The sequence below is a fragment of the Raphanus sativus genome, chromosome 1, assembly GCF_000801105.2.
Source record: "Raphanus sativus cultivar WK10039 chromosome 1, ASM80110v3, whole genome shotgun sequence".
NCBI classification, from domain to species: domain Eukaryota; kingdom Viridiplantae; phylum Streptophyta; class Magnoliopsida; order Brassicales; family Brassicaceae; genus Raphanus; species Raphanus sativus.
The window spans coordinates 18,822,539-18,836,962 of record NC_079511.1 but is presented as its reverse complement, the minus strand read 5'-3'; the positions used below and the strand labels follow the sequence as shown (position 1 = coordinate 18,836,962).

General features: G+C 37.1%; 1 protein-coding gene across 2 annotated transcripts; it reads left to right on the top strand.

The window, feature by feature from the left end:
* Nucleotides 1-1,857: 1,857 nt before the first annotated feature.
* LOC108829123 (ras-related protein RABC1) lies at nucleotides 1,858-3,930 on the top strand. Of its 2 annotated transcripts, XM_018602780.2 has the most exons (7): nucleotides 1,858-1,990; nucleotides 2,097-2,256; nucleotides 2,331-2,399; nucleotides 3,058-3,123; nucleotides 3,241-3,362; nucleotides 3,424-3,552; nucleotides 3,639-3,930. In XM_018602780.2, exons 2-7 carry the CDS (start codon nucleotides 2,121-2,123, stop codon nucleotides 3,753-3,755), a joined length of 639 nt encoding a protein of 212 aa, XP_018458282.1. In that variant the 5' UTR covers nucleotides 1,858-1,990; nucleotides 2,097-2,120; the 3' UTR covers nucleotides 3,756-3,930. The 2 variants fall into 2 exon arrangements, with proteins under 2 accessions (XP_018458282.1, XP_056843037.1); XM_056987057.1 differs by having other exon boundaries at nucleotides 1,926-2,256.
* The last annotated feature ends 10,494 nt before the right edge of the window (nucleotides 3,931-14,424 follow it).

Sequence of the window (14,424 nt, the reverse complement as noted above, 5' to 3'; positions counted from 1 at the left end):
TGCAACAGATTGTTCTCAATTGGTGAATATGGTATCGGAACCGGATGAATGGCCAGTTTTTGCAAGTTACCTAGAAGATATAAAGAACCTCCAGCAGAGTTTTGTTAGCTCCAAGATAATTCATGTACCAAGAACACAAAATTCAAGGGCGAACAGTCTTGCACGCAATATCAGGAAGCAAACGTCATTCGTCGTTCACATGGATGCGGAGTTACCAGCTTGGTTCACAGAGTCAGTCTGAGTATGTGTCTATCTTGATGACAAAAAAAAGTGAATTTTTTTTTGAACATTATACAATCCAATTGTCCAAGCTCCTTATTATCAAGACCTATTCTCACAAATTCACTGAGATTGTCTTTGTCTCTCATAAGTGAACTGAATGGAACTTACTTTTGGAGATGGATTACATCTCTTTACAAGACCCGCCGAATAAGAGAGCTCAGCTCAAGGGCTCGACATGTATGATACCAACCCAAAGGATTCAGCCCGTTAAACTCGGTCCATCTTACTAGGCTAATTCGACTTTCGAGCAAAGAGGAGAGGAGGCTTGAGAATAGAAAAAAATATATATACCAAAAATATATTAAGACTTCACCACAAAGATTGACAGTTATAACTAGGATTCCTTCTATTTAGCTTTAATTTCATCGATTTGCACTTTTCTGTCATACTCTCGCCGAATGTTGTCTCTTTTCTCTCTTGTTAGCATACAATTGTAATCTCTCCCTCATTTGATCAATAATTTTTTTTGAAATGATTAACAATCGAATTTTGGAAAAGAACAAAAGTAATTTATGACGGTCTAAAAATAAATTGATTTTCTCTCTCTACATTATATCTACATCTTCTCTCTATAAGTAGATCTCTTCCGCCGTATCTTGCTTCCTCCCCTCCGGTTCTCGGTTCGCCGATGCCGTGAGGGGACGACTCTTCTTTTCTTCATTCTTCATATGCGGTCTTTGGATCTTTCCAGACCAATAGATGTGGCGGATCTCGAGTTCCCTAGACGTCTCTGCTTTGTCTAGGCGGTGGTGGTGACCTTGAGCTCGTGCATGTCCGGGTCCGTTGAGGACAGGTCCTGGTGTGCTTCCTCAAGGTCGTTGATTGCTTCTCTCTGTTTGTGAATGCCGATGGTGGTTAGTTCGGTTTCTGGTCGGCATAGGGGGGAGGCAGTAAGGGGAAGGCAGTGAACTGGTTAGTGGTGTGTGGCGATGAGGTGAGGTGGACGAGCTGGAACTGCTTGGATCTATGAGTAAGATCGCCGTTTGAGGACGTCAGCGAGTGCATGAAAGGGATTAGATAGCGGCTGATTACGGCATCGGTTTCCACACCGGCTCGGCTTTGACGTCTTTCTCTCTCGCTCGCTAAGCCCCTCCGGAGAGCCTCTCCGCTTATAGTCCTACTCTGACCTTTATCGGCTTTTCTTCCAGTGGTGGTTGCATTTGGGCGTTCGGGTGTCTTGTCAGCCGATTCCTTGTTCTCCTCAACCGTATATGGTGGCTCGGTGGTGGGTTCGCCTTGGTTCAAGTGTTCGGTGGCGGAGCTTCTCTTCCAACAGTCGACTATGGTTTTCAGAGGTTCTTTGGTATTTAGATCTTTTCTGGTCTACTGCTTGGTTGAGCTTCCTAGTCCGAACCTATTATGGGATGGTTTTGGCCTTTTTGTTATTTAGTTTAGTTCTAGTTTAGTTTTATTCTCTGTTCTACTACTAGAATACATAATCTTTGTTAACAAATAAAAATTGGTATAATAATTAAACATATTTAGCAAAAAAAAACAATCAAATTTTATTATTTCCTGAAAACGGACCAAATTAAGATTCAACAATGATCCAACGGTTACAAACCGCAGAAGATTATTATTGTGGGGCCGCGTACGTGGAATCTAGAAGCAAGTCTGTAAAACTAAGGAAAAGGCATACATTTTCTGAGATATCTCCGCTTTGTCCTCTGCTTCGTGTCATTTTTTTCGCAGATCTCGAAGAGAGCCCGTAAATTTCTCATCGATTCCGCAGGGAAAACTTAAACGATCCTTTGACTCAAAAGTTTATATGTTTTTTTAGATTTTTGTTTTTTCTTGGGTTTTTTTTTTGGCAGAGTAAAAAAGGTTCGTTTTTCTCGATGGGTTCTTCGTCGGGGCAACCCGAGTTTGATTACTTGTTCAAAGTTTTATTGATCGGAGATTCTGGTGTTGGCAAAAGCTCTCTTTTGCTTAGTTTCACATCCAATACGTTTGATGATCTTTCTCCCACAATCGGTGAGTTCTCTTTTTATATGATCAACCCTATGTACGTACCCAATTGGGTTTTGAATTTGGATCTGTCTTTCTAGGGGTTGATTTCAAGGTCAAATATCTTACCATTGGAGAGAAGAAACTGAAGCTTGCGATTTGGGACACAGGTAAAGACATCACAATCATCTTGTGTTTTGAGAAAAAAAATTCATGCTTAACCGGGCTTCGTAGCCTGGTGGTAATGGAACCTCGGCTGAGGTGTCCGCCACCCAGCTTCGAAACCCGGCCACAGCGATTTAACATCCTTACTGCTGGGGCGCTGGACCCCTTCGGGGATATTTGGGAAAGTGGCTGCCCAGACATCAGAGATATCAAAAAAAAAAAAAAAAAAAAAAAAATTCATGCAATTTATGAAAATGTCAACGACAATGTGGAATATGATACGTTTAATCTACTTCCATGTATTGTCTAGTTGCGGAAGTGTCTTGTCTTGTATTTAGAATAGTTAAGAGACTAGTCTCCTGTCTTTAGAATGGTTTCTTGTATTTGGAATGGTTTATAGATTAGCGGCTTGAATTTAGACTTGCAAAGTAACTATTCTATTTATTTTATTTTTTTGTCAAATAAGTAACTATTCTATTGTTTTAAGAATGGTTACGATACTAGAATCCTTAAGAGATTAGTGTCCTGCATTTAGATTTTTTAGGTGGTTGTTCCCTTGTATTTCGAATGGTTACGAGATTAGTGGTCCCTTGTATTGTTCTTTCAATATATATATATTTTTTTAATCTCTGACCAGTTTTGGGTTATTTTCTGATCACTCAGCTGGGCAAGAGAGATTTAGGACGTTAACAAGTTCGTACTACAGAGGAGCTCAGGGCATCATAATGGGTACGTGAACCAGATAATTTTTAATTCTTGATATTTTACCTACCGGACTACACTTTATAAATTCCTTGTTTTTTTTATTTGTAACTTGTAAGTGACATTTGAATTCTCCATATGTAGTATATGATGTGACACGACGAGATACATTCACCAATCTATCAGATATATGGGCTAAGGAAATCGACCTGTACTCGACTAATCAGGATTGCATCAAGATGCTTGTTGGGAATAAAGTCGACAAGGTAAGTGTTCTATTTGGTTTCTATTATTTTGGAACTCTTTTGACCTCAGTGTCATCTCCAGGAGAGTGAACGAGCTGTATCTAAAAAAGAAGGCATTGACTTTGCTCGGGAGTATGGATGTTTGTTTTTGGAGTGCAGTGCAAAGACCCGAGTCAATGTTGAGCAATGTTTTGAAGAGCTTGTTCTTAAGGTAATTTAAATCCTGGGACCTTTTTCAATCTTTTTTGCTGAGGATGGGTATGTTCGTTTAAGTATTTAACATTTATTTATCTGCAGATTTTGGAAACACCGAGTCTTACTGCTGAAGGTTCGTCTGGAGGGAAGAAGAACATCTTCAAACAAAACCCAGCACAGACCAGCAATGCTTCATCGAGTTACTGCTGCTCGTCTTAGACATCTTGTTTGTCTCCACTCTTGTTTGTCTTCTTGCTCTTGATTGTCTCTCTGTTTCCCAGAAAAACTGCAGCATCTTGGATGTAAATCTTAACCCTATTTTCAAAGTTGTGTTCACTGGTTTTCTAATTTGTATCATCCCATCTTATTCAGAAAAAGAATTTTAATACTATCATGCTGATGGAAGTGTCACAGTTTGGAAGTTTAGTTCGGTTTTAGTTTCTCTCTCACGAGCCCGTAGCCAAGACACTGTTATAATTTAAGAGCATAGCATTATTAAATGGTTGTCTACCATTCACCATGCTCGACTGGCAACAAATTATTCAATAAGGGGCTCACTCTGGTCGATGCACTATAAAAAATACCACCTGGTTCAGATGTTTCCACCGTCAGATTCTTCAAATCTTCCTGAGAAATTGTTGATCTTGAATCCTCGCTGCAAGCAGTACCAGAAATCAAATATTTGCAGTGACTAACATCCTTAATGTTGATCTCGAAACTTATAAGCAGAGTTTTCAGAGCGGAGACGTTAGGATGATACTTTACTGATCTGCCAATGGACACTTATCATAGCTGATTTCTGCGAGCTCTTAGGAATCTCGTTTCTCTTTCAAAAGTATCATCGTCATAGCTGGTTCTTTTCTATCTAAAACTATTATGAATATGGTTTCCAAAAGAATTATGTAAATGAAGAAGTACAGCATGAATTATAACAAAAAAAACTAGATTTTGACCCGCGCTTCGAAAGCGCGGATATTATTTTTCATTTTTATGAAATATATTATTTGTTTGTAATTATTGAATGTATTTATCTTAGTAAAAAATTCTTTATAATAAATTCAACATATAAAATGTCTCTGGTAAACTATGTGTTTCTCTAGCTTTGTTTTATTCCCTTTCCAATCAACATATTTATTTGGTTTGTTGTTAAAATAAATGATTTTAGAACGCAATTGAGCAATACTTTTACATTGATATTTTATTTAAACAATATGACATATTTCTATATTAATTAAATATTTACATTGTAATTTAAATTTGTATACAGATCAACATATTTGTGTAGTTTGTTGTTAAAAGAAATGATTTTGAATCCAAATGTACAGTACTTTTATATTGATTTTTTTCAGTTCATATAATTTTTAATATATTTATTTCAACTGAACCAACTAATATTTTGTTAAATTGGCCCCTTAAATATATTTTTATAAATCGATATTTATTTTTCATAATTAGTGTTATATATTTTAGATGTATCATAATATAACTAACTATATTCAAAAGATCTGGACCGAATCAGGTTATATGACTATTTTTTTTACAAATATCCGAACCCATTTTAGATACATTGATTATTTAGATATTTTTAGGTTCCTATACATCAGAACCGAATTCATTCAGATCCAGAATGACCCAACTCAAAATACACACACAAGTTTATAATATTCAAGCGGAACTTGGTTTCAAAAAAAATACCCGAAAAGAAAAACATGTACCTAAATGGACAGATAATGTTCATGTCTAACTGATTTTATAAATTAATAAAAAACTCTTTTATGTGTTTGGCTAAATTTAATGAAATAGAAAGAATTTTTTATACATCGATATTTATTTTTCATAATTAGTGTTATATATTTTAGGTGTATCATAATATAAATAATGACATTAAAAAGACCTGAACCGAATAAAGTTATATGGCTATTTTTGTTACAAATATCCGGACCCGTTTTAGATAAATTGGTTATTTAGATATTTTTAGGTTCCTATACATCAGAACTAAATTCATCCAAATCCAGAATGACCCAACTCAGAATCCACACATAAGTTTATAATATTCAAATGGGACTTGATTTCAAAACAAAAAAAATGATACCCGAAAGGAACAACATGTATCTAAATGGATAGATAATGTTCATGTTTAACTGATTTCATAAATTAATAAAAAAACACTTTCTATGTGTTTGGCTAAACTAAGTGAAATAGAAAAAAAAAATTTATCAAGTAAAATAATTACATGGAGTGAAAAATTAAGTGGCAATTATTTTGATTTAAGTTATTATTTTATTCACAAAACATATCTTTGAACTATGTTTTTGGGTACGTAATTTTCCATCGATTGAAACTAAAATAAAAATATTTTAGTAAAATAAACTAAACCAAACGTTTAATCATATGTAAAACCTAATTATTTAACATTTTTTATTTTATTTGTACAAAGTTAATATTGATTAATTAATTAATAAAAATATGCACTATTATTATTATGGTAATATAATTCATGATGTAAGTTATTATTAAAGTAATATAATTAATTAAATTGTTAAACTAACTGAAATATAGAAACACAATTAATAGATACTACTATTCATGTATCCAAACAAATTTTATTAAGCCTACTATTCAAGTTTCCAAACACTCCAATTTTTTTTAATCTTTCTATTCAAGTATCCAAACACTCCAATTTTGTACTTGAGTTTTAATAAGATAGATACACCATGGATATATTATCTGTTGTTCAAAAAGAAAATATATTATCTATACAAAGTTTTATTAGGATGCTCTTAAAACAAACTTTTCAAGTATCTCTTTAAATAGATGTTTTTGTAACTAACACTCTTGACACTCTTGATTTGTTTCACTAATCTCACACATCTTAAGATCAAATACAAAATCTTAAATCATTTCTCCTTAGTCTTTAGTGTTTTTCACTCACTTTACGACTTATGAAAACTCACACATATTCTAAGACTACAATTTTGATTCTAAGTGAATAATCTTAATACACATGTCGAACTCAACTATTCATAGCTATTAATAATCAACTAACCTAGCCTTTAAAAATTATTTTCATATCTTCCAAAAATTAAATATTGTTTCTAAAATTTTTACTAATAGCTATAACGGGTCAATGTGGAAATATCCACTGATCCGATCAACGTGGTGCTGCAGAAGTTGCAAGGCTTTGGGAGGAGCTGGTCCGACCTGGATCAGCTACAAACTCAAGTTCTAAAAGCTAATCCATGTATCAGAAAAAAATGGCTCACAGCATGACCTAATGAGATTATTGGAGAGTTTATTGGCCCGATTCATGAAGTATTGGATCGAGAGAAAGTTATGGGCCTTGATGAGGCCTTCATAAATATAGAAGTGACTATGGACCAACATGGACGTCTAGTATTCAATCTGATTGACTAGGAAATGGATAGATGGAAACTGGTTGGACAGGAAATGAAATGGGTGATTTGGTATGATCGAGAAATAGACTATTCAAACCGATACGGACGAGAAATGAGTTGGAAATGGAAAATGAAGAACCAGAACTGGAAATAGAACATGAGAAGGATCTTTATCATTCGAATAAGTATAATGAGCAACTTGGTCGGACCTGGAAGAAGATGGATCGAGCCCTATAAAAAGTTTTTCGAAAAAGGCCTTTATCGACCCAAAAAATGGAAGGACAAGCCATCTTAGTTTATGATTGGTCCAATATGATTAAGCACGACCATTATGGTATATTTTAAGTGTATTTAGTTTTATTATTTATGTAAACTCATTAGGAATAGGTTTTGGACTTTATAAACCCATTAGAAGTCGGTTTGGTGTTTTAAACCAATTAGCAATAGGATTTGGTTTTAAGTTTCTTAAACCACATTGGTTTAGGCTTAGGGTTTTATGTTTACGTCCATATATCTTCAGCCATTCTTTTATCAATAAAACTCCTTTTGGTGCAAACCAGTCTTGAGACGACACTGTCTCCTTTGTTCACAAGTGGTGAACTTGTTCTATATCACACTGAAGAAGAGATAAACCTTCTGTGATCCATCCTAGACACCAAGCAGGGTGATTCTGTGTCTCAGGAGCAGCAAAACATCTTTAGAGCATCACATAGCTCTGAGGAGAAGACCATATTTGTAACATCTTGAGTTGTGATATTTGGAAAGGCTTAAGAGAATTGATTTGGCTACCTATGTCACCAAAGTCGACTTACCTTTTCCGTCATACCTCCGTTTAGAACTCTAGAGTTAAGGTGCTTGGGCTGGAGTAGTGAAAGGATGGGTGACCTATCGTAAAGTGATTCGCGATACCATGTGAGGAAGGCCAAAGCACGGAGAAAGGTCGGGTGGTGATAGCAGGGTCAGTAAACAATGATTTCGAGCCTTGGAAAATTAACGACCGACCGTCAGATGGGATGGGGCTCACGGGCCGAGAGAGCGGGCGTGGGTGGCCCATTAACCCTGGGAGGAGGGAGGGGGAGGTCGGGGCTTTATAAGTGGTATCAGAGCAGGTTAGCCGTCTCAGTTCTGACCCGAGAGGCATCTTGAGACCTGTCGTGGGACGCAACGAGGACGTTGCGTTCTTTGAGAGGAGGTGAATTGTAACATTCCGAGTTGTGATATTTGGAAAGGCTTAAGAGAATTGACTTGGCTACCTATGTCACCAAAGTCGACTTACCTTTTCTGTCACACGTCCGTTTAGAACTCCAGAGTTAAGCGTGCTTGGGCTGGAGTAGTGAAAGGATGGGTGACCTATCGGGATGTGATTCGTGATACCGTGTGAATGAAGCCAAAGCACGGGGAAAGGTCGGGTGGTGATAGCAGGGTCAGTAAACAATGATTTCGAGCCTTGGAAAATTAATGACCGACCGTCGAATTGGATGGGGTCCACGAGCCGAGAGAACGGGCGTGGGTGGCCCATTAGGCGTGTGTGGCCGATTAGTCGTGGGCAGATCGGGGCGTTATAATATTCATCATCTATCAACCACCCTCGCCCCTTCAAGTGATCCAGGGAGAGACAACCATTCCAGGAGCTGAGATGATGATAGATCTGATTTTGTAGCAGACTTTGATGCGTACTTTACTTTCTTCTTAGCTTTATTCTCAACCTCTTTCTTTTGGAGTGATACTCTTCACCAATCATAGCATCATTCTTGTACTTAACCATAGGAACTAATATCTCATTTAAATTTCTCTTCAGTTGATATTGTTTCTGAAGGATCCAAAAGATGATATGAGGGGATGCTAACCAACGCATGTCTTCTTTTCTGTCTTCTCTTTGAAGCACACTAAGATTCATGACATGGTGATAGATCATTTCCCCCACATCAACTCAAGCTCCATGATAGATTCTTGTAGATCAATAAATCTTTCTCAACTGATACATGATTCTTGTGAGAGGAGGGGAGCCAGTAGTATGTTGCAATAGTGACAACAGCTGCTTTGCATAGTGATATAGACCGAGTTGTCAAGTCTTTTGTCTTCGAAAGTCCTTCTGTCAGTGATTTTCTAGGTCATCCCTGGAAACTACATTAATTGTTTCATCAGACTATATTTTCTCTTATGTCAGTGAATCAAGGTTTATGAGGCGTTGGTCACGGCGGGAGAGAAGTCAAAAGCGAATTGAAGAACTATCACTTCTAATTTCTCATTGGAGGTTTCAGACAACTTACTAGGCATCTCTGCATAGAAATCTTTGATGACCTCATAATGTAACCCAAGAGATGTGTCATAGTCTTTTCATGAGGTCCCTTCCTGATCACATTAAGAAACCCCACATATTCTCTACATCTAAATCAATCAGTCGCTAAGCAATAATCTATCGAGATAAGAAAACAACATACCTTTGCTCTGTCATGAGCTCTATATTGGCAAAATTTTTTGAGTGGCTTTTGTTTAGAAATGTTAAAATGGGTTCAAATCCGCGGGTTCTTAATGGGTTTAAAAAGAAATAAATTTCCGTTTAAACCCATTTAGTTTATCGGGTTTTAAATGGGTAACCCTTTTAAAACCCATTTAATAAATGGGTTTTCACTAAAATAAATGGGGACCCGTTTATGTTTTTTTGTTGTGATTTAACATAAAATTCGATTTTTTGGTTTATGCGGAAAATTTCTGAGTTTGATGTTTTGGCGGAAAAATTTTGATTTTGCAATTTTGGCGGTAAACTCGATTTGCCTTTTTGGCGGAAATACTCGATTTTACGGTTTTAGCGGGAAAACTCGATTTTACGGTTATGATTTTGGCGGAAAAATTTGATTTGCCTTTTTTGGGGGGGGGGAAAACTCGATTTTACGGTTTTGGCAGAAAAACTCGATTGTTTTTTTGGCGGGAAAACTCGATTTTACGGTTTTGGCGGAAAAACTCGATTTTACGGCTTTGGCGGGAAAATTTGATTTTACGGTTTTGGCGGAAAACTCGATTTTATGGTTTTGGCGGGAAAATTCGATTTTACGGTTTTGGCGAGAAAACTCGATTTTACGGTTTTGGCGGGAAAATTCGATTTTACGGTTTTGGCGAGAGAACTCAATTTTATTGTTTTGGCGGAAAAACTCGATTGCGTTTTTGGCGAGAAAACTCGATTTTAGGGTTTTGGCGGAAAAATTCGATTTTACGATTTTGGCGGGAAAACTCGATTTTACGGTTTGGCGAGAAAACTCGATTTTATGGTTTTGGCGGGAAAACTCGATTGCGTTTTTGGCGAGAAAACTCGATTTTACGGTTTTGGCGGAAAATTTCGATTTTACGATTTGACGAAAAAACTGGTTTACGGTTTTGGCGGGAAAATTCGGTTTTACGATTTTGGCGGGAAAACTCGATTTTACGGTTTTGGCGGAAATTTTGATTTTACGGTTTTGGCGGTAAAACTTGATTTTACGGTTCTGGCAGGAAAACTCGATTGCGTTTTTGGCGGGAAAACTCGATTTTACGGTTATGATTTTGGCAGAAAAACTCGATTTGCCTTTTTGGCAGGAAAACTCGATTTTACAGTTTTGGCGGGAAAACTCGATTTTACGGTTATGATTTTGTTGGACCCAAATCCCAACAAGATAAACCGCTCAGAAAAGACCCCGCCTGTTATCGGCAAGATCGAGCTCGTGTGGAGAACAGCTAGGAGGTCACAAGGCTGAGAGCCTCCATAAGAAGTTCGAGCTCGAAGGAATATTCTTCATGTTAGGGAAGCCAAAGATCTCAGGGGCCATTAAAAAAAAAGAAAAGATTATGAAAACAAGAAAAAGGAGGGGGGCTATAAAGGAAAATGGGAAACATGAGAAGGATACATTCGAAGCCCTAGAGCTAACACATATATATATATACAACCTTGACCTCTGACTCTCACTCTCTCATGCTCGATACTTAGTCCTTAGTTTTAGTTGTTGTAACATGATCTCTTTGTCATCACTATATTCAATCTATCATTATCATTAAAGTTTATTTTTGTCAACTGGAATCTGAATATATAGTGTTCCGAGGATATCGTTGTCAACAAACAATCACTACCAAATTTCTAATGTGGGTTTTAGGATCCACAATTTGCTTACGATCGTCTTTGAAACACCCTAAGATAGGAAAGAATCACTCGGCTGGACTATGGGATATGATCTCATACAGATTGAATGATAAATGGTGAATTGAAGGGTCGCACAACAGCTGCGGAAGGCTGTTGATATTCTCGAACTCCGATTGTTACTTGATATGACGCACAAGTCCAACAAAAAAGAGAGATGGATGGATCGAAAGGTCGCACAGCAGATGCGGAAGACTGCTGATATTTCTAACTCAATGTCCTAGGATATGACGCACCCAGTGGACAAAGAGGATGGTTCCCTGGATATGACGCACCCGGACGAATCGGTTTGATCCCTTGGATATGACGCACCAAGAAGGATCGATAGGATCAATGGATATTACACACCATTGAAAGAAAAGTGAGTATCATTCTCAAGGTTCCAAAAATAATACTCAAAGATTGTTTTATTTCATTGATCAAATGGTTTTTATAATAGGCAAAACATACAAAATGTTGAAATACAAAAAAACTAGTCAAACATAAAAATTAGCAACTTATAAAAACAAGGAAGACTTGACCAAAGACTTTGAATTGACCAAAAATCATAAATTTCTTGACTTGACCGAAATTGAAGGATTGTAGTCGTAAAAACTCTTTGGTTTGTCTCGTGCTTCCGCATGGTCGACCGTCTCTGAATTACCGTCAGATTGATATATTATTCGACCATACCTTGTATTTTCTTGTTAGGGCTTTCTTTCTTAGGGCTGAAGCCCATAAGCCAAACCTTCTTGATTTGTTTCTTCTGCTGGTTTGGGGCGCATCATTCCCTCCTCCTCTAAAAAGATTCGCCCTCAAATATGTCTTTCTTTAACTTCAGATGAGATAATCTCTTGGCTTTTCGTATAACTCTTTTTTTAAGAAAAAAAAGATGAGTTGTAGAAGATGGATGAAGAAGTTGGAAAAATGAAAAAAAAAAGACAAATACCGGTTGAGTGACTCTGATACCACTTGAAACACCCTAAGATAAGAAAGGAACACTCAGCTGGACTATGGGATATGATCTAAGACATCTTAAATGATAAATGGTGGATTGAAGGTTCGCACAACAGTTGCGGAAGGCTGTTGATATTTCTGAACTCCGATTGTTGCTTGATATGACGCACAAGTCCAACAAAAAGAAGAGATGTATGGATCGAAGGGTCGCACAGTAGATGCGGAAGGCTGCTGATATTTCCAACTCAATGTCCTAGGATATTGACGCACCTAGACGACAAAGATTATGATTCCCTGGATATGACGCACCAGGAGGAATCGGTTTGATCCCTTGGATATGACGCACCAAGACGGATCGATATGATTAATGGATATCACACACCATTGAAAGGAAAGTGAGAATCACTCTCAAGGTTCCAAAAATAATAATCAAAGATTGTTTTATTTCATTGATCAAATGGTCTTTATATAATAGGCAAAGCTTACAAAAGGTTGAAATACAAAAGACTAGTCAAACATAGAAATTAGCAAGTTATAAAAACAAGGAAGACTTGACCAAAGACTTTGAATTGACCAAAAATCATAAATATCATGACTTGACCGAAATTGAAGGATTGTAGTCGTCAAACTTTTCGGCTGGTCTCGTGCTTCTGCATGGTCGATCGTGTCTGAATTACCGTCAGATTGATATATTATTCGACCAAAGCTTGTATTTTCTTGTTGGGCTTTTCTTTCTTTAAGCATGTCCATAAACATATTTTATAAATCATCAAGCCCATCACGTTTAAAACTCAAGACCATAAGCCAAACCTTCTTGATTTGTTTTTGCTGCTGATTCGGGACGGTAAACGCTGGGTAGCCAAGTGCGGAGCAGATAACTGCTGAAAGCATCTAAATAGTAAGCCCACCCCAAGATGAGTGCTCTCCTATTCCGACTTCCCCAGAGCCTCCGGTAGCACAGCCGAGACAGCAACGGGTTCTTCGCCCCTGCGGGGGCATCAGTCCTCCAATAGATGATGAATCAAACAGATAAGTACCCATTCTTGATGGAGTTTTCAGCTTTTCTGAGCGCCCTATCTTGGGGTTGTTCTTCTGAGGTACATTCTTGGATTTCCTCTTCTTTCCCTTGATAGTCTTTTGTATGTTGATCAGAATCTCCACATCCTCAATATCCACTTCATGAACCTCTTCTAACTCAATCTTTCTGATTCAGTCTTTTCACATGATTGATCTTCACCTGAGTGAGCATGTCCCCCTCTCAGTTTATACTTGTTCTACAGTCTTCTCAGAGTCTCTTTCTTCCTTAGGAACTTGATCAGTTGTTTGAACATGTGTGTCAGCGTGATCAGACTCTTCTTCTTTGTTGGTTCCTCTAAATCTGAGTTAGGTTCAAATTCATGATGGATCTCCTCACGATCATTTGTGAACACATCATATATAGGCTCTTGAGTATTCACTCCACCTTCACTGGAGTAGTCGACCAAATGAAGTTTGGGTGGAGGTGATGATGCAGATGATTGAGCCTTGAGAGAAGAAAATTTTCCATTTTCATCATATTTTCTTTGATAGTTTTGAAAAATATTTTTTTTGCTTGGGAAGTTTAAACAACCCCGAGATTGGTGGGATCGAGTGAACAAGAGAAGGAGGAGATATTGGAGAAGTAAAACGGCTAAGCGGAGTATAAAAGAAGATGATGATGAGAGAGAACATACATTCATAACGACATACACACATAAACTTTGAATTCTGTCTTAACACTTCAACCTGATTTTGTAAAACCATCTTCTAGTTCTAGTTTCAACTGTGTTTCAATTTTTGATCTTGTAACTCGATTATCAATTAGCTTAAATTCATGTTTGTCAACTGGAATCTAATTACATCGTTGTTCTTCTAAATGTTTTCTGTCCACAAGTTATTTTTTTCCTTTTTATATACACACTATCAAATTTCTAGTGTGGGTTTTATGATACACATTCATGCCGTGATCGAGATTAAGATCTCTCCATTTCTTGCAAGGGCAATTCCATTTATGAAATCTAGCATCTTGGAGGGAAGAGCTTGTGTTGAATTTAGAGCTATGTCTGACACTCGTGCTATTTTAGAGTGTAATTTGTTGATTGATTGGTTTAAGAGTTTTTTGGTCATTGATTACTTTCTTGATCACATATGTAATATTTGCTATAGTGTGGTTATTTTTTCATCATTCGCGTCACCATATGTTGCTCCTCAAAGAACCTAGCGATGGTGTTAGGCACATACAAATTGGTAGACATTTCATTTTCTCTGTTGTTGATGTTTAAAGAGTCAATTTGCTCAATATTCATATGGGTTCTAACAATTAAGACTAGTCATACAAGGAAAAGTGTGTCAATTTGTGCCATAATCAGACGTT

What these genes read in the sequence shown, in the direction of transcription:
- LOC108829123 (XM_018602780.2), top strand. Translation starts at nt 2,121, where the DNA reads ATGGGTTCTTCGTCGGGGCAACCCGAGTTTGATTACTTGTTCAAAGTT. An exon ending in AGCTCAGGGCATCATAATGG is followed by an intron (nt 3,124 to 3,240) that starts GTACGTGAACCA and finishes CTCCATATGTAG; the next exon opens with TATATGATGTGACACGACGA. An exon ending in TTGGGAATAAAGTCGACAAG is followed by an intron (nt 3,363 to 3,423) that starts GTAAGTGTTCTA and finishes TGTCATCTCCAG; the next exon opens with GAGAGTGAACGAGCTGTATC.